Consider the following 18,532-nt stretch of genomic DNA (forward strand, 5'->3'; position numbering starts at 1 on the left):
GGTGCATTATTCAATATAGCTGTGGTTTGAGTCTAGCCATCCGCTGGAGTTTCTTCTGGTGGGGGTACCACTAAAGACCTGGATAAAGTCACTTGTAACCCTTTCTTCTTGGGGACAGGAAAATTAGCATACTTTGCTTTCAAATCTCATTGTTTTTTAAGCTTCTCTTGGGCATAGCTCTAGTCTTTAACTCTGACTGCAGTTTAGTAGCTTCTGAATCCCAGTCAAAGGAATCCTATATCTGTGCACTTTTGATACGTTTCTACGATACCTCACAGGGGGTTACAATCAAATGTACTTTACTCAGGGAAGAGTCTACTGGGGTCACTACACGTAAAATAGTGCCATTAATGTAGAATTGTCCAAGTCTTGGCTGAATAATGAGTATTCATCAAATGAGGTGGACTTCCCTTAGGTGAGGGGGTGCAGTGGATTTGCTTCAATCTACCTGATCCTGTCCTCACAGGTTAACACAATAGGCTTATTGAGGACATCCTTGCTGCTTTTTTGCAATGCCCTGTGCTATAATGCTGAGACACCGGTTGACCCAACATGATTCTTTGACCTCTGTAGGCATTCATCCATTCTTCCCTAGGTCGTGACACCCCCTTTGAGGGTAGGGAGGTGAGCCCGTTCAGCAAACCTAATCTAGGGGTTTGGGAAGCAGGACCTCACTCGGAGCGACACCTCTTTAGGGAATAACTCCCATTCCTATGGGGAACTATATGCACAATATACTCTCTGCTGATATGGAAGTAAAAAGGACAAGACCGCTTCGGAGGAGGGATGGGGAGAGGTTGGAAACCCTACGGTTGAATCTGTGCCCTGGTTAGATCATGAGCTCCTCGTTATGGAATGGTGTTTGCAAGCCACCGTGAAATCACGTAGGTGGCGCTGTAACGATAACCTCATGAGGGACCAGGTGTTTAGGGAATTCCTTAGGAACGAAATAAAAGCCTTCTTATCGAACGACACAGGCGAAGTCCCAATGGTTTCAATCTGGGAGGCAGCGAAGGCCACCTTCAGGGGTCTCCTTATCGCAGAAGGTTCGAGCAAGAAGCGACAGAGGGCCCTGATAGAATCCAGACTCCGGGAAGACCTGCGGGCCATGAGGGCACAGCTCACCAAGGGAAACGTAGACCGCGAAAACCTCCTGAGTGAAATGAGAGAGAAGAGACAAGCTTTGCATACAATCCTGATTGGAGAGGTAGTTAAAAAAAAATGAGATACACGAAGCAGAGATACTATGAGAGGGGTGACAGGGTTGGACCTCTTCTGGCACATAGGCTGAGGGGAAACAGGGCAGACAGACACATAGGAAAGGTAAAGGATGGGGCGGGTAACACCCAGATAACAACTGAACACATAGCCGAATCATTCACGGCCTTTTATAGGGCCCTCTACACTAAACAAGAGGGTGAATCACTGGATGAAATTCGAAAATATCTTGAAGACCACCCCCTACCCAAGCTCACAGACCTAGAGAGACTGACACTGGACAAGGATATAACGGAGGATGAGGTGGAAGAGGCCATCAAAAAGCTTAAAATAGGCAAGACCCCGGGGGAAGATGGGTACACAGCGGATTTCTATAAACAATTCCAGTCCGAACTAACCCAACCACTGACCAAATTATCTAACCAAATCAAAACCTTAGAAACCATTCCACCGACATTCCTGCAGGCCATAATCACAGTTATCCCTAAGCGGGGCAGAGACCCAGCATAGTGTGGCTCTTATAGGCCATCTCGCTCCTGAACACAGACGCCAAGATCTTCACCAGGATCCTGGCGACACGTCTAGAAAAGTGTCTCCCCCGGCTGATCCATCCCGATCAGGTAGGCTTTGTAGTAAATAGACAAGGAGCAGATAGCATGCGCAAAACCCTGCACATACTGAGCTCAAATGGGGTGAAATCTGACGGTGCCCTTCTCCTGTCTCTAGACGCGGAGAAGGCGTTTGACAGGGTGAGCTGGGCCTTCATGGAGGGGGTTCTGTCCTCCTTGGGGATTGTACCCAGATGGCGGGGATGGATGTCGGCCCTTTACTCCCACCCTTCCGCTAAAGTGGTGGTCAATGGAAGAGAGTCAGTCCTTCCCTTTAGAGAGAGGCACAAGACAGGGATGTCCATTGTCTCCTCTCATATACGCCCTGGTGATGGAACCTTGGGCTATAGCAATCAGGACTAACAATCAGATCCAGGGTGTTAAAATAGGGGGAACTGACTACAAAATAACCCTGTTTGCCGACGATGTCCTCCTGTACCTCTCTAAACCATCCCAATCTGTCCCAGAGCTGTTGAATAGTCTAGAGCGATATGGTTCCCTGGCAGGCTACAAGGTCAATGTAGATAAATCAGTGGCTTTCCCGGCAGGCCAGCCCAACGAGACCGAGAGACAATACATTGATAACCTTCTGTTTTGTAAACAAACAGAGGGACTCTCTCACTTGGGGATCCAAATTCCATCAGACCTAGGGGATCTCTTTTAAGGTAAACTACCCGCCCTTATGGAGGTCGATCAAACACGACCTGGGACGCTGGTCAAAATCCGGCCTCTCACGGATGGCTCTCCTCAACTCCATCAAAATGGTAATCCTCCCCAAATTCTTATATCTGTTTCAAATGCTGCCAACCCAGATACCAAACCCGTTTCTCCTAGAGATCAAGCGGGCCCTTCTCCGTTATCTATGGGTCGGTAAATCCCATAGAATTGCCTACGACACTCTCATAAGACCCAAAGATGAGAGTGGAGTTAATTTCCCCGATCTAAACACCTATTATAAGGCGTCACAATATCGCATCCTTGTTGACCATTTGATGACTGGCCCAAAGAAACAATGGGTAACATTGGATAACGCACACTTCTCGCCGGTCACATTGGATGAGTGGCTATGGGTCCCCAAGACATCCATTCCAAGAAGGGTTTTGAAACATCCAGTGTTGGGAGTGCTGTGGTCCATTTGGAAGGAAGGGGGTTACCTAAGATGGCTCACAAGGTGGCCCCCAACTTTGAGCTGCATCTGGGCTCCGCCACTTGGGAAGGGATCAACGAACCGCTAGCCTTCCAGCAATGGTACGCGGTGGGTCTTTGTAGGGCCGGTCAGCTTTGGGTGGATGGGGTGTTTATTTCTCTTGGTGACTTGAAGGACGCCCTGGGCATCCCTAACCTCTCCCCCTTTCGATATCTACAGCTCAAAGGTGCCCTTACCGAGAGCAGATGGGGAGACACACTTAGGCGGGACCTAACCGATTTTGAGAAATTCCTCATAACACACAAAGGTACCAAGGGGGTGATATCGCGGCTTTATAGCTTTTTGCTGTTCTCTACCCCACGGGACCCCCCGTCTTCCCAAGTGCAATGGGAAAGGACCTAGGCACCCCCAGAACGGAAAAAAGATGGACCAAGATCTGTAGGCAGACACACCGTTCCACAACTGCACCCCAATACCGCCACCAGGCCCTGAAGTTGATACACAGATGGCACTACCCCCACAGAGGATAGCCAGAATGAGAAAAGGTTACGACCCCCCACTGCTGGAAATGCCATGTTGAAAAGGGGGACTATGTCCATATGTGGTGGAAGTGCCAGGTGGCACAAACCTACTGGAGTGAGGTCCTGGCATGGATAAGAGGAGTAGACCGAATGGTGAGAACTCTGTCCCCCTGTCTGGTGGTGTTCGGTATTGAGGTTGAGGGGGGGCCCCAAGGTGAAACACGACCACATGTTGCAGGTCATGCTAGTTGCGGCTAGATGTTGCTGGGCCCAAAAATGGAAATCACCCGACCTCCTGGGGAAGGGGAGTGGGTAGCGAAAACACGGGCCATCTACGATATGGAGTGTTTGACCCACCTGATCGATGAATCCAAATCTAACATCGAGGCCCTATGGCTGCCATTTTTTGATAATTACTGGAAAATAGCCTGAGGCATGAGTATCCATCTCAGACGGTTTTCTTGATGGGAACAATACTATCGGGGCAACCCCTTTGGAGTGGGAAGAGAGAGATTGTTACAGGAAATGTGACTTTTATATGTTGGACCTTGTTTTTTGAGCACTGTCCCTCTTTCGGAAGCAACCCTATGCTCGCATTGCATCCTCAGATGATGTGCTGGACCCTGTTGTTGTTATCGACTATCAAACCATGGCATGGGATGGGGGGGCGGGTGTGGGAGGTGGGGTGGGGGGGGTGAAGTTGTGACCTCACTTTGATATATATTAATGCTTGCATTATTTTTTTAATTATGTCATAATTGTAAAACTCCAATAAAACCACATTTTCAAAAAAAAATACAATCGTATGGCAGGACCGGGCAGATCCTTTTCAGTACCTGCTGCGCAACAGTGGATAAACTACCGCTTATCTGGCGGTTGGAAGAGAACTATCTAATTTTCAGGAAATGTCTGAAGACATTATTGTTCAAGTGATTTCACCTCACTTAGGAAACATTGAATCCTTAATGCCGCATCTGGCTTGTCCCAATGTATGTCTAGTCTTATGTTTTCAGCGCCCTGATGCCTGCGGGCTATCGGCGTGATACAAGCACATATAACGTAACACATATAGAAGACTGGAGGCAGAGAGTCACTGCAGAACAGTCCCCATTGTCTGTCCCCCTCCCTCCATTTACCACCTTCAAATTAAAAGTAGCTGATCCTGTCCCCCAGTTTCCTTCATCCCCCACCCCCAGTCCCTCACAACAGTTGGTCTGACTTTTTCACAGGTCACTTTGTGTCTTTTTTTTCTAGTTTTTCCAGACCTGGGAAGAGTTTAAGGTGATTCGCATTAATGGTGGGGGATGTCCCTTGCTGAGGTTGAGTCTTGAAGTTGACTTCTCAATCTGGTTCATCTTGATTGCTGTATGGAACTGAGGCATTAGCTCATGGTGGTTCTCTTCAATACACAGATGTCTGTGTAAATGCAATAGTTTTTGTATCCTGAGCTTGCTTCTGAATTTTCTGAAGCAGCAGAAAGATCTATATCCACCTCACTGATCTGCTTGGGCTGTAGATTGGTCAGAGCCTGGGCAACTGATGCATTGTTTTATATTATTTGCCACATATGACCATGGCCTGCTATTTATCAGGAATGTCATGGTTGGGACATCCATTTTGACTTCCTGCCTGGGTTGGCGCATCTGCTCCGCCAACATGATTTGGATATAGCACTATTGACGGCCATATGTGATTGATTACCTGATCAGTGATATGGAATATGCGCTCCAAGGTAATTTTCTAGCTATATCACCAGACTTTGTATTGTGATTTTCTCTGTTCCTTTCCTGCCCTCTTCCCCGGTGATAAAAATTTCGAGTTGCAAGCTACTAGCCAGGAATAAAATGTCATTAGCTCCTGTGACATGATCGGTACCCAGGACATGAACTCTATGCAGTGTGGGCAGCCATTCTTGCAGCAATGCAGCCCCATGTTGGCAAAAAGGGGTGCAGCACATCCCACATTTTGAAACCTTCCGTAAATCTGCTTTCTCCTGTCCGGGGAAGTTTGAGATAGATTGGCCAGGATCAGAGAACCAAGCAGGATAGGGTTATGAGGAGTGGCAGGAGACTGGAAGGTGTGGGTTGTTCAAGTGAGGTCAGAGGAGTTGGAGTTGACATACAAAGATACTAGCAGTAGGAAGGACTCTGGAATGGATTGTGGAGGCGATTATTGCACAAGATAAGAAATTGGTTAGTTAGTGTGTGCAACTGCTACAGCGTTGAGTGTGTGTGAAAGAGTGACAAGTGTGTTTAGTAGAGAAAGTATAGTAGTAGAGAAAGTATAGGGAGTGAATGTGAGGTGATTGCGTGAGTTACAGGAGGAGGGCATTTGAGTAGAAGGTGGGTTGTAGTAGAAGTATTGTCGAGGAGGTAGGAGCCGCATCAGGGGAAAGGTATTAACATCAAAGGGTGGAGGCGGAGTTTAGGAAGAGCTAGAGACCCAGTGATAAAGGAGGAAGTGGGAGTAAAAAGTGTAAAGATGGGTGGAGCTGGAGGAGGGAAGACACCAGAGAACATCAGAGAGGGAGAGGAGTACATGGGCGTGATAGAAAGTAGACCGAATCGGGCGGAGTGTCTGGAAGGCACAATCCAAAACCCCTTACAGATTACTAACAACTAAATGGTGTAGGGACAATCTAGGAAGTCCCCAAGGGGGTTTAGATTGAGAAGGTGTTCTGCCTTTAAGTCCTCACAACCAGTCCAAGATGGTGCTTATTGACCCGTACTGTCTAGGTTCTATCTACTGATCAGGGGGGTCAGGGATGTCTGGGCTATGGAGTGTTGGCACTTTTAGACGAGACAACCCTAGGTCTCATAAAATCAACTAAAAACTGTTGAACCATCTCTGAGACACAAGTTTTTCTTGCGCCACCTGTGACCTTCCCCAATTCACAACATAGCACACAATTTCTTGCTCTGAAAGTATTATCACTCTCCAGTGGCTACAGGAGAGGGGTTTTGAGGCCTGTCCTACACCCTGAACAAAACTTCACAAATCATTTTTACAAATGTTCAGAGTAGGCTTTGTTTTATATAAATCCACACATTTCCTTTTCCCTTGTTCAATTCAACTAAGAGCTTGTCTGGGGTTGGACCACATCTGTGTGCTTTATGCCCCTCCCCTCCCCCCCATCCTCCGGGCATGCCACAAACCGCACAACTGCTATATGCAATTCAGATTTTGCCAGTCAATAGTTCGCCTGTCTATAGTTCACGAACTAACCACAATTCATGACGCATGATGGTTCCCAGACTGCACATTTTCTGCCTAGCCAATTTTAGCCTACGATTCTGATGCAAGCTGTTAGTGAACAATACCATCAATTGCTCCCGTTTGTTTAGACTGTTTGCTCGTTTTTGATGCTACTGGACAGATTTTCACCAAACCAAGTTGGTAATTGAGCAATATTACCAGAGCCGGACGGCGGCATTACCAGACCTGATAATTCCCACCCTGCAAGGTTAATATTGCGATTAGTATCCTGGCACGTTGTACTGGGGTACTAAACGTTTTTTGGGGTTTTTTTACATTCAGAAAGGACGTGCACGCCATTTCTCAATTTAAAAATAAAAAAAGATGGCCGCCATGGATTGGGTTAGAAGGGACTGCATGTAGTCCCTTCTCCCTTTCAAAGATGGCAAGCCGTGCGCCCGGACGAGCCGGGAACACTACTGGTGCCAGACATGGAAGTGGATGGTAAGTGGGGCGGGGATTGGAGGAGGTGAAATGTGTGGAAATGGGTGGTGGGGAGATGGTGGTAGGGTTTTGGGGAGCACTTGCCTCATTATCCGGCAGGGGAATATGGCAGCCTCCAGCTCTGATGTGGCAAAGCCCCCGTTCTGAGCCTCCTCATAGGCTGGGAGGCCAAGACCACTCACCCGCCGGGTACTTATGGTACACAATCTGATATCTGTCTGCAGCTTGACTTAATCTGTGAGTACCTGAGTTGATCATGAGGCTTTTTCTTCAGCATTTCTGTTTTATCTGAGTGGGAACTAAGGTGTTTTTTTGTTTTAATCTCACTTGTCTAGTTATCCAATGAGTCAACTATTTTAAACAATATTTGTAAAATATTATTAGTTACGAAAGGCAGTCAGACTTCACTTCTGTGATCTATTTCTCTTCCAGGAGCCCCATGTTTAAGCTTCGATGTGATTCCAGATAATCTTGGCGCTGCTAGGACAGACTACCCCCTCACTGTGTTCCTCTGTGCTGGAACACAGGCTGACACTGCCCAAGCAAACAGGTAACATGGTTTTGCTATACACCCCTCCCTCCTCCGATATGACCACTAAAATCCTTGATGTGGGACTGGCCCTGTGCTGCATGTAAATAATCCCCATTGTGTTTTTGGCTACAGTTATCACAGCCAGGTTTTAAAAGAACAATTAAAGCTACCTTTTCAGCAGTAGAGCAAAGTCAAATTATGATTTCTGGACTGTTGTTCTGCATGCTGGGACTATCTGGTGTTTAATGCCCACAAGTTGTTTGTTTTTCTTACATGCCTTTACTGGAACTAATGCATTCCTGAATCTGGGAATAGTAATAGACTATGCAAGGATTAGAAAACCATCTGTAGGTAAATGAGTGGAACTATTTATTGGGCTCGAAATTTAGATTAGGTAAGCAGGAGCTAAAAGCAGGTCTTGGGTATCCAGCAGTAAACGGTGACGAGGAGCTACCACTGGGAACGAGGAGCCAGAACATAGAGTTCCGCAAATCTCATTTTCACAGAAGATGGAAATATATAATTCTATCCATTATTTAGGACCTATTATGCTTTAAGTAATGTCCTACAGATGTGTCAAATGTGTTTTTATAGATTGTCTCAAAGGCACAGAGTTAAATTAACAGAGGTGTGTTCAGCATCAGTTGGCATGGGCAGTCAGAAGTAGCTCCTGGTAGCTTTGGTATGAAGCTAACTAGGCTCTTCTGGGCTACAAGCAGGAGTTAAATAGCTCCCAGCTCCCCTCAATTTCGAACCCTCATTTATATACCCAATGAACTTAATTGCCTCTCGGCTCTAATGATCACCCCAGAGGAAGTCAGCCGCTAGGACAAATACTTTAAAAATAAGGGGTTTTAGATGTGGTCTGAAGGGAAGATTTTCAGGGGTTTGAGATGTGGTCTGAAGGGAAGATGTTCAGGTTCCAGTCTGAGATCTAGCAAGGGTGTTCTAGTGTCAAGGCCCCCAAATAAACAAAATGGCAGCCACGACAAACCGTATGGTGCATCCTCGGTGCTACGAGGAGGCCAGAATTGATATCTAAGGGGTCCTATGGAGAGGGGTTGAGGAGTGGGAAAATCAGTATCTTCTTAACAAGATATTCAGTGACCGATCACATCACAGACTTTGCCAAGAAGGCCCGCTTTCAGCTGCACCTCCTCAGAGGCATCCTCCCTTTCCTCCCCTCAGGAACATGATTTCTCCAGAACTCTGGACCTCTGTAGGCTGGACTACTGCAACAAACTCTTCCTCAATCTGCCTAAATCCTCCCTTCGCACCCTTCAACCAATCCAGAATAGGAATTAGAGACTTATCCTTGTCCTCAGGCCCAGGGACCGCATCTCTCCAGCCCAAAATCTCTTCAGTGGCTCCCGGTTGCTGCAAGAATAGGTTCAAGACCCTTTGCATCATCCACAAGACTTTCTGGGGCCTGGGACCCCACTACATCCAACTCTCTCTCTCCCTAAATACCTCCCTGCTACATCCCTTCGGTCCTCTAGCTCCAACTCTCTGCAGATCAGATGCTTTTCCAAGCAGGGAGTGGGGGGGTAGATCTCTCTTCCGCAGGAGCCTCCTTTTGGAATGGTTTCCCTGTCCCTCTCAGACTTGAGCCAGATCACCCCTCCTTTTCTCTTCTTCCTTCCCTCTTCCCCTGCTAATGTCCCCCTCTGCTGCATTTGATTGGCTGTCTGGTCTCTTCTGATTCATACAGAGAACCAGGCCCTCCTCACCCATTCTACCCCAGCACCTCGTTCTCCTCTGACCCCCTCACCTGCACTCCCCTACTGGGCTTCGCCCCCCCCCCCTCTGCACTAGCTTGGCTGGGCTTGCACCCCTTTTAGCCCATCTAGCCCCATCCTCACACTTAGCATGTGTACCTTCATGCTGCGGCACTCTCTACATTCCCCATGCACTTGTCCACCTGGTTTCCCCATAGCACTTACCTAGCCCAGGGGCCCTCATTCCCACTCTTACCCTCCCCACCCCCAGCACTTGCACACGCTCTCCACTCCAACTTGCCCTTCCTTTCCCTCCTTAGCGTTCATGTATTCTGTTCTGACTGGCACTTCCCCCACCTCCCCACTCCCTGCACTTCTTGCTACTGCACTTGCATGATCTGAAGGAAACCAGGCCTTGTCTTCCAGATTTGTGAGAGTCCCGTCTAGTGCGTTGGACCAAAGGCCGAAACTTGCCTGAAACTGGTTCAGGGAGAAAGAGGGTACCCATAACCTGGGCAATGCTAATTTAAATTGACCATTAGATGGTAGTTCATTTGTGTCCCACAGTAGACTGTACTATGAAGCAGTTTGTCTACGACGGGCACCTTCTAAATCCTCAATAATAAAAATTCTGGCTTTAGAGCCAGTACATGAGGGTTATGTGACCTACTGTATAACTATTCATATTGGTAGGGCCTGCCTTTATATAACCTCCTATTTGAGTGGATTTGCAGTTGAACACATAATGAAATATGGGTGTAACACATTTTGGGCCAATTTTATGCATCTAAAGATTTTTGAGGAAGAGTAGATCTACCCAGAACTCCTGTGCAGTTTGCATCACGCCACCCTTTAATAGCACGCCCTGCCCCATTAATCCCAGTTTTGTTAAATTTGCCAGGTTTGTCCAGCAAAAATATGCCTTTGGCCTCAAATGCGTGTTAGGTGCCCTCCAAAAGTTAAAAATGTCTTGCTCCCTTAAAATCCTTTTACAGATCACTGGAGGAAGGACCAGAATTAGCTATTTTGAACATGTATGAAGCCACGTTGAAGCAAGGCAAAAGAAGCTTGCATCTTAAGTGCCAAGTGATGACTTAGAAGACTTGTGTGAAGTGATGCTCTAGAGACTTCACGTGTCGGGGGAGATTCGATTTTAACACTACATGTATATGATCTCAATCACAGCTTGTACCATAGGTCTTTTTATGTTGGCCAAGGAGCTTCACTGTTGAAAATGGTGGATGTCCTCGGACAGTCCCCTAAACTATATTTTAAAGACAGTTTTTGTGTATCTTTCACAAATTATGCCTTTTTGGCCAGTGAAAACAGGGTTGGGGCAAGGAGTACAACCTGAAACAAAATGTACGTGTATGCCTTGTTCCTTTCCTGCTGAATACTGGCATATCCTAAACCAGAGATCGATAGTAGAATGCCTTTCCAAACACAGTACATGTAGTGGAAGTCTTTTTATCTCCAACCATACACAGGCTGCACCTTCCTCCCCATGCATACATCGCCTTCCGTGTCTCAGTCCCTTCTCTTTGACAGACCAGATAGGATACTTCTTGCTGAGCTGTGCATTTTCTTTTATTGCGCCCATATTTCTTTTGGGTTCCTGGGGTAAAGTTTGCTTCCCTCTTTACTACTTACTTTTTTGCAAGGCCATTTTGTGCTCTTTATGCCTCCCCAAATTGTCTCTGACAGAGGATGCCCTGAAATCTGTGACATTGAAAAGTCATCTTAAATTTAAAGCAGTTGATTGTCCTGGAATATTGATTGTCCTGGAATATTGGCTTTGAATAAGACAACCCCCCCCCCCCGATATAAAATTTGAATGCCTGCTATATCATACCCAAATGTAAACCCGATCACTTTAAGCAACCAAAAAGAGCTTCATCAGGACGAAATGCTGTACGTTATGTAGTGCGTTCTGTGGGTAATTATGTAATCTGTGTGCACTACATAACGTACAGCATTTCGTCCTGATGAAGACCGTGTACAAGATTGGGCTAAAAAATAGGCTCTCCTAAACGGTTGAAACACCCTGGTGTAGACGCACCCCTAATCACAGTGCATCGCCACTGCTTACCACCAAATAGAACGATTGCTTTTCACAACCTTTGTTTTGTTGTTACTATGTGAAAGTGTTTTTGTTATATATTGTATTATGTGAATTGTTGTGACAAACGACAACTGTGATGAAGTTTGTCTTACACACAAAAATTGACTGTTATGCCATAAAACATTTGGCTCTATGTGTTGTAAATCCTTTAGTCTGTACGTGTTTTGGTTGAGACATTCTGTGATGTCATATTATTGAAAGAAATTTTCATTTTATACCAATTTATAAAAATTGAAAAAGATTAACAATCTTTTCTCAGAAGTAGACTGAGTATTTCTTTTCTGTATGCAGAGGGAAATAGGTTTTATGAGTTTTTATGAGTTTTTTTTTAGCGCATCTTTATCCGGACCTATTCAATTGTAATTTTGTTCCGCATCGTGGACAGAAATCGTAAATGTATGGGTAAAACAACTGAAAAATGGTTTGAAAAAGTGCGTGGGAGAATATGGCATGCCACATTTCGGCCCAGCAGCAGTCTAGAAACCAACCATACAATAAATGTGATTGACATCTTAATCATGTGCCACAGATTAAAATCTGTATTGCCCATCCCCAGGTTGTAGCTCTCTCCATCCATCAACCAGCCCACAATCGACCATTCCATCCTTATGGTCCTAGCTGCCTGTGAGAGCTGCTTGGGCCTGTGGAAGACTGGTTAACAACCATATGTAATATGGTATTTATATCTCATTCCACCCGCATACTATTGGAACTTCTGAAGTCGAACTGTAGAATGCAGCCAGAAATTACTGGCTTAGTTCTATTTGGGACATATGTATTCAATAATACAGTCTCTTACCATGTGGGGTGATCCAGGGCCATCACATTCTCTCCTTTAGAATCCACTGAGATGACAGGAACTTAAAATATAGTAGAATTAACATCCCCCTATAGTGTGTGGAATATTTAGTATAGTACCTGTATACTCCAGATCTTCGGGCAAGGAGGCCAGTGCATCAGTTTCCTGCAGCATAATCTAGCATTCTAGATATGGCTCGAGGGCTGTACCAGGAGTTGGGCCATGAAGCTTTGAGGGGCATACATATTAGAACCCTTGGCCAATCACAAACACACACAAAAATTCTATGACAAATATAGATTTATTTTGTTCTTGGGGACGTAAATATTCCCTGAGGTATGTTTAGGTTAAAAAAACATGAAAAATATTCCGACAAATATAATGTTTTATTTGTAATAAATTATTCTTTTCACCAATTTTTAAACAAATGGGAAATGTAACTTTCAGTTTGGCCACTAGAGAGGCTGGAGCACTGTTACTGAACTCGAGTTTTGTATGAGTAAGAACACACACTGTAAACTGCAATGACTGTATGTAAATGTACTCTTAACTGTTTGCCGAAGCGAGTATTCTATGACAGCACCACGATGCCCAAGGGCCGATGTGCGCTTTAAAAATGCAAATAAATGTTGAAATGCATGTGCTATACGATACGGCTCAAATAGACTGCACATTAGTAAATAGGAATGGGTTATTCACTCCCACAGGGTTCTAATGTTAATACCATGAAGCATAAAGCATTGCATGCCTTAATGAGGCGATCTGCCCCGAGGTGGCGGAACCACCCTGTGGGCAACAGCCCGCCGCCCAAGTTAAGAGCCTGAGCGAAGCGAGGGTCACTTAACGAGGGTGACGGACAGTTACCCATAGGGTGGGCCCTGCTACCTCGGGGCATATTGTCATTAGCACCTGTGTAGTGCACTACACTGGTACTAAATGGATAAAATCATCCTCTCCCACCACTGCACGATCACCATGCATCTTGTTTACCACCCTCCACGACCCGTAGGTAATTTCCAAACAGCCCTCACCACCTCTGCAACAATCTGACCAAAGCCATCCTAATGGGGGACCTCAACCTGGGCCTCAATGACGCAAAAGACCCTGCAGCCAAGTCACTAAACAATGCGCTTGGGTGAACCCTAGGGTTCAGCAATCCTAACACTGGTCCCACTCACATTCAAGGCCATACCCTTGATTGGATAGCCCAGCACAACTGCCCCCTTACTATCGCAGCCAACGTATCCACCCCATGGTCTGACCACCATGTTATCCACTGCAATATCTCCCTGCGAGGAACAAGCATCTCCCTACGCCACCCCTGCCCCGAGCGCTCTCGGCAGCTCACTAAAGAAAGACTACTGCCATATTTATCAGGACCAGCCTTCAGGTCCCCTTTTTTGCCGACCCAGCGAACCACGGAAAGCTTAACCTATAAGCCACACCAATGCCTGATCTACCACTGACCTCCATGCAATAGGGTCCAAGAAACGTGCAGCCTTATCCCTATGGCAAACCACCCACAAGGACGCAGCAAAACTGGATTTCAAAATCCGTTCCAAAGAGTACAAAAAAGCAATAATCCATGCTAAAGCCATCTCTTTTGAAACCAGGATCCGTGAAGCACAATCTAATACCAAAGAGATCTTCTCCATCTTTAGGGACTTAGTCTACCACACCCCCCCATAGAACTTCACCAAAGACTAGATCTGGTGCGACGGAATCCAATCGCCCATGATCGGCAAACTCAACACCCTCCAAACTAAAATCCAGACAACTCAACAGACCCTGAAGAATACCCCTCCCCCCGTCTCTGCACCACCATTAACCCCAGACACCTCCACCTCCTTTTCCTTCAAGGAAATTGAAGAACAAGACATGATTAATATCATGAAATCCATCAAGCTATCTAATTGCAAAGGAGACATTTGCCCTGCCGCAATCACCCCATTTCTTACAGCATTCGTAAGCGCATCCTTTGCCACCGGGAAGGTCCCTTCCTGCCTCAAGGAAGCATGGGACTGCCCTCTTATCAAAAAACCCACCCTGGACCCTTCCTCACCCAATAACTACAGGCCCATCACCACGGTGCCCTTTCTGCTGAAAATATTGGACAAAGCGGCCTACTTACAGGTACAACAATTTATTTAGGAGAACAAACTTCTTGGGCTATGTTAAGCAGGTTTCCGTCCAGGGCACGAAACTGAGACAGCCCTACTTGACTTGAATAACCAAATGGATGATGGAAGAGATTCGGGTAAACCTGCTCTTCTTCTTGATCTCTCTGCTGCATTTGATCTTGTTGATCACAATGTCCTATGCCACTACCTAACTGCCACAGCCAAATTCTCTCCAAACGCCACTACATGGATCTCATCTTTCCTACAAGGAAGGACCATGCAAGTCTTCTCCAACGTGGCCTCCACCTCACCTGCTGTCATCCTATGCAGCGTACAATAAGGGTCCTGCATCTCGCCCACCCTGTACAATATCTTTACACACCCCCTCTTCCTCATTCTTGACTCACTGGGTATCTCGTACACCAACTACGCAGGCGATATTCGGATCCTCCTCACACTAACAGGAGACTACCACACCGACTCCAGGACACCAAGCATGGATGGCAGCAAATGGACTTTGTTTGAACTCGGACAAGGCTCCACTGAAACACTCAAGAACCTCAACTCACAGTTCAGCCACTTCATCATTGATCAGAATCCCAGTTACCAACTCAGTAAAAACACTGGGAGTCTATCTTTACTCCAACCTATCAATGACCAGGCAAGTCAACACCATCTCCTCTTCGACAGCATACCACGCCAAACTCATGAACGCAGCCAGACCGTTCCTCTCCTAAGATAATTGAATTACCATTGCAAGAGCTATTACTGGATCAAGACTGGATTACTGTAATCATCCTGGATAAGTCTACAAAAAACATGGTAAAACTACAAGTCATCCAAAACGATGCTCTGCGCACAGCTATCGGCATTCCTAAAAGGGAACATCACTGCTGTCAGGAAACGGTCGCACTGGCTCCCAGTCAAAGAGCGATATCCTTTAAAGCCCTTGCCTTCAATAAGTGTATCCACCGAACTGCCCCTCCCTACCTCTCAGAAAGAATTCACCTCACCTCCTCCACAAGACCGACCAGAACACCCCACACAAACATGCTAACAATACCTAAAAGCAATAGAGCCTGAGCAGGAGGCTCCAGCTTCCCATACCTAGCAGCTCTGCAATGGAACGCCCTGCCACCGCCCCTACAAGGAGAAAATTCATCTGGCATTCCGCAAAGCGGTGAAAGCGCTGCTGTTCTCATAATCACTTATCACTCCCCAGCTAACCTGAGATCTATTCCTGTAAGAGAAGAATGTTCAAATGTATGTTATGTATATATGACTAATATGCAAATGTTATGTAACTAAGCTACACACAAGTAACGACGCCGCAAAAGGCTGTGGGTGCGATATACAAATGTAAAAATAAATAACATTTTAAAAAGTATTTTCTCTCTGTGAACGGAACGCCTTGCAGCGTCCCGTTCTCGGAGAGAAAATACTATACCAACATGGCTGCCAGGGAATTGGAAGGCGGGGCTCCATACGGATCTTCTCTTACATTTCCATTGCGGCCACACTGGGAAAGGAGCTCCGGCGGTGGATACCCACTGCTGCAATCAAATCTGGTAAGTGGGATGGGGAAGGCAGAGTGAACAAAAAAAAACTGGGTTGGCGGGGAAGATAGCAGGCAGGCGAGCCAGCCATCAGGCAGCTTGGAACGCAGGCTTTCACTGGTAGCGTCAGCCCGCATTCCTAGCCACCTGATTGGCTGCCTCCTCCACCCAGTGTGCTAATTGGGCTAACCAACCAAGGGACCTTCCAACTCGCCAGCTTAATTGTGGGATTACCATCTGCTTCTACCCTGCCCTTTTTTCGGCAATATCATTTCACTGTGCCATACTTGAATATGTAAAACGTTCTCCTCACATCTGCTAAAGTATCTTTAGCACAACACCTGATGCATTTATTAATGGACCAAACCAACCTCTCACTCTGGCTGCTGTCCCAAACATTTCAGTGTTAAAATACCCCTTCAAACAAAGTTAAGTTGCTAAAGTGGTAGCGCTAGTCAACAGTGATAGACTTCTACTTAAAAACAAAGAATGGGATCATATGGGAGTGATCAGCAGGTATTATAGAATAAGTAAGAATTGCTAAAAGATGCAAATTGGAGGAAGGCTGTGAGCCCCTCCTCATTGATTTTTCCTGCTGGTGCCCTCTGACTTACTTAATAATCTTCTGCTCTTTAAATAGTTTTTTTTAGCTGTGTTAGCATGACACGTAAATAACACAGGGTCCTTCGAAGATAAATCACTGGCAGGGTGAACGAAAAGCTTGACGAGTAATCGTACTTCAGAACAAATAAAGAATGTTCTTACTTTGATTCCTTTTGATTTCCCAATTTCTTAAAGGGCTCACTAATGTGTTCCCACCGTCCCCTTTCCAGGTGCCGGTTTGGGATCTGACTTTGCTTTTTGAAATTCCTGATGGGTGCTCCGTTTGAACCTTTGCACTCTTGTCCTTTGAGATTGTCTTTCAAGACTGTGTTCTTGGTTGCGGTTACTTCCGCTCGCAGAGTGAGTGAATTGCAGGCGCGTTCCTCTAAGCCACCCTTTACTGTTTTCCACAAGGATAGGGTTGTACTGAGGGTACGTCCTTCCTTTGTACCTAAGGTAGTGTCTGAATTTACGTTTATGCCAGAAAGCGGTTCTTCGTCTTTCTATCCTCCAGGTAAGGAAGAGGAGCTACTCCATAGGTTGGACCCTAGGAGATCTCTGAGCTTTTATATTTCTAGGATGTCCAGGGTCAGAGTGGACGATCAAGTCTTTGTGGGATATGCTGGACACCGATTGTTAAACATTATTCCATGGATACGATCCATGGTCAAGATATGGCTTTTGGTAAGGCGGTTCTTTATTCCGCCATCTGATTGGGTGCTCTAAATTCTTTTCCCTCCATTTTCTGGTACTGCTTTGGGAGTCTGTCAAAGATGTGGAAAACGTTGGAGGACACAATCCATTCGAAGAACAAGTGTAACGTTCTTTCGATTTGGATATTCCTCCAACATATTACACATCGCCCTCCCAGCCTGCCTCTCTGGAGAATTTCCTATGCGATTGCAGCTTACGTTTCCGCAAGGCTATGTGCAGTCAAGCAGGCATTGGATATGTGCATGTCACACGTTATGGAGGAAAAAACATAAACTGAGGCTACGGGCGCCGTGCGTCCTATTTATAACATCCGGTGACGTCACCCTCGAAGGAGGCCTTCGAGGAACATAGACTCGACACAGGAATCCCTTTGCCCGAAAAAGTTTCCGAAGTACACAGCTGTGGACATTACATGTCAAAGATGGGGAATACGTTAAAGATGTGTAATATGTTGGAGGAACATCCCATCGAAAGAACGTTACCAGTTGGTAAGTAATTTCTTCTTCTGCTCATTAGTTCACGATGATGGGGCTGTTGGGGGGGTAAAGTTGCCATTGTAACATTAGAAAAAGGTACAGGTGTAGGTTTTATCAAAAGGGCCAAATACATATCACATAAGACAAAAGCGCCAAGGAGGATCCAAAAACAATAAAAAATAAGGCACAAGCTCGAGCAATACCATTTTCTGTCTGTGCATAATACTTCATATTTGTAAGGCAATTGTCTTTTGTCATGAGAAAAACAATAGAGGCACGGTCAGTGTAGGCAGCAAATATATATATTGGAGTGTCCAAAATACCTTCCACCACCCCCAGTCAGTCCGTTAAAGTTGGCGTTCTTGACCACCGGAGTAGCTGCTCTCCGGAGAGTTTTCCCAAATAATCAATTTTTCATTGACACTTTTCTTGGTCTCATATTATAGTGTGGCCCCTCTGTTGGCCCTGAAACGACTTTGGGGCACACTGTAGCTGGAGGAAGCAATCCAAGCTCCTTTTTCCCAGCTGACTTTTCTGCAGAAGAAAAGATGAGTGGTACGGCAGCACAGTCATCCTTGGGTTGCTTGTGTGACGGGAAGGACAGTTGTGCTTTCTTTACATGGCTGGCATGTGAAGGCAAGTCCCTTTTTATGCACACTCCAGAATAAAGACAACCCTCGGATTGTTTTTTTCCGCTTG

The 18,532-nt window shown here is 46.0% G+C and overlaps 1 protein-coding gene across 1 annotated transcript in view; it reads left to right on the forward strand.

Annotated features, from left to right (window-relative positions):
* The window catches only part of GRWD1 (glutamate rich WD repeat containing 1), a 183,932-nt gene that overhangs the window by 81,854 nt on the left and 83,546 nt on the right, over window positions 1-18,532 (forward strand). The window contains exon 2 of the mRNA XM_069606631.1: window positions 7,626-7,743. Within this exon, the coding sequence (XP_069462732.1) occupies window positions 7,626-7,743 (118 nt within the window). The remainder of the gene's footprint in view (window positions 1-7,625; window positions 7,744-18,532) is intronic.

This window comes from Ambystoma mexicanum, chromosome 1p (assembly GCF_040938575.1).
Source record: "Ambystoma mexicanum isolate Mex_15411 chromosome 1p, UKY_AmexF1_1, whole genome shotgun sequence".
Classification (NCBI taxonomy): domain Eukaryota; kingdom Metazoa; phylum Chordata; class Amphibia; order Caudata; family Ambystomatidae; genus Ambystoma; species Ambystoma mexicanum.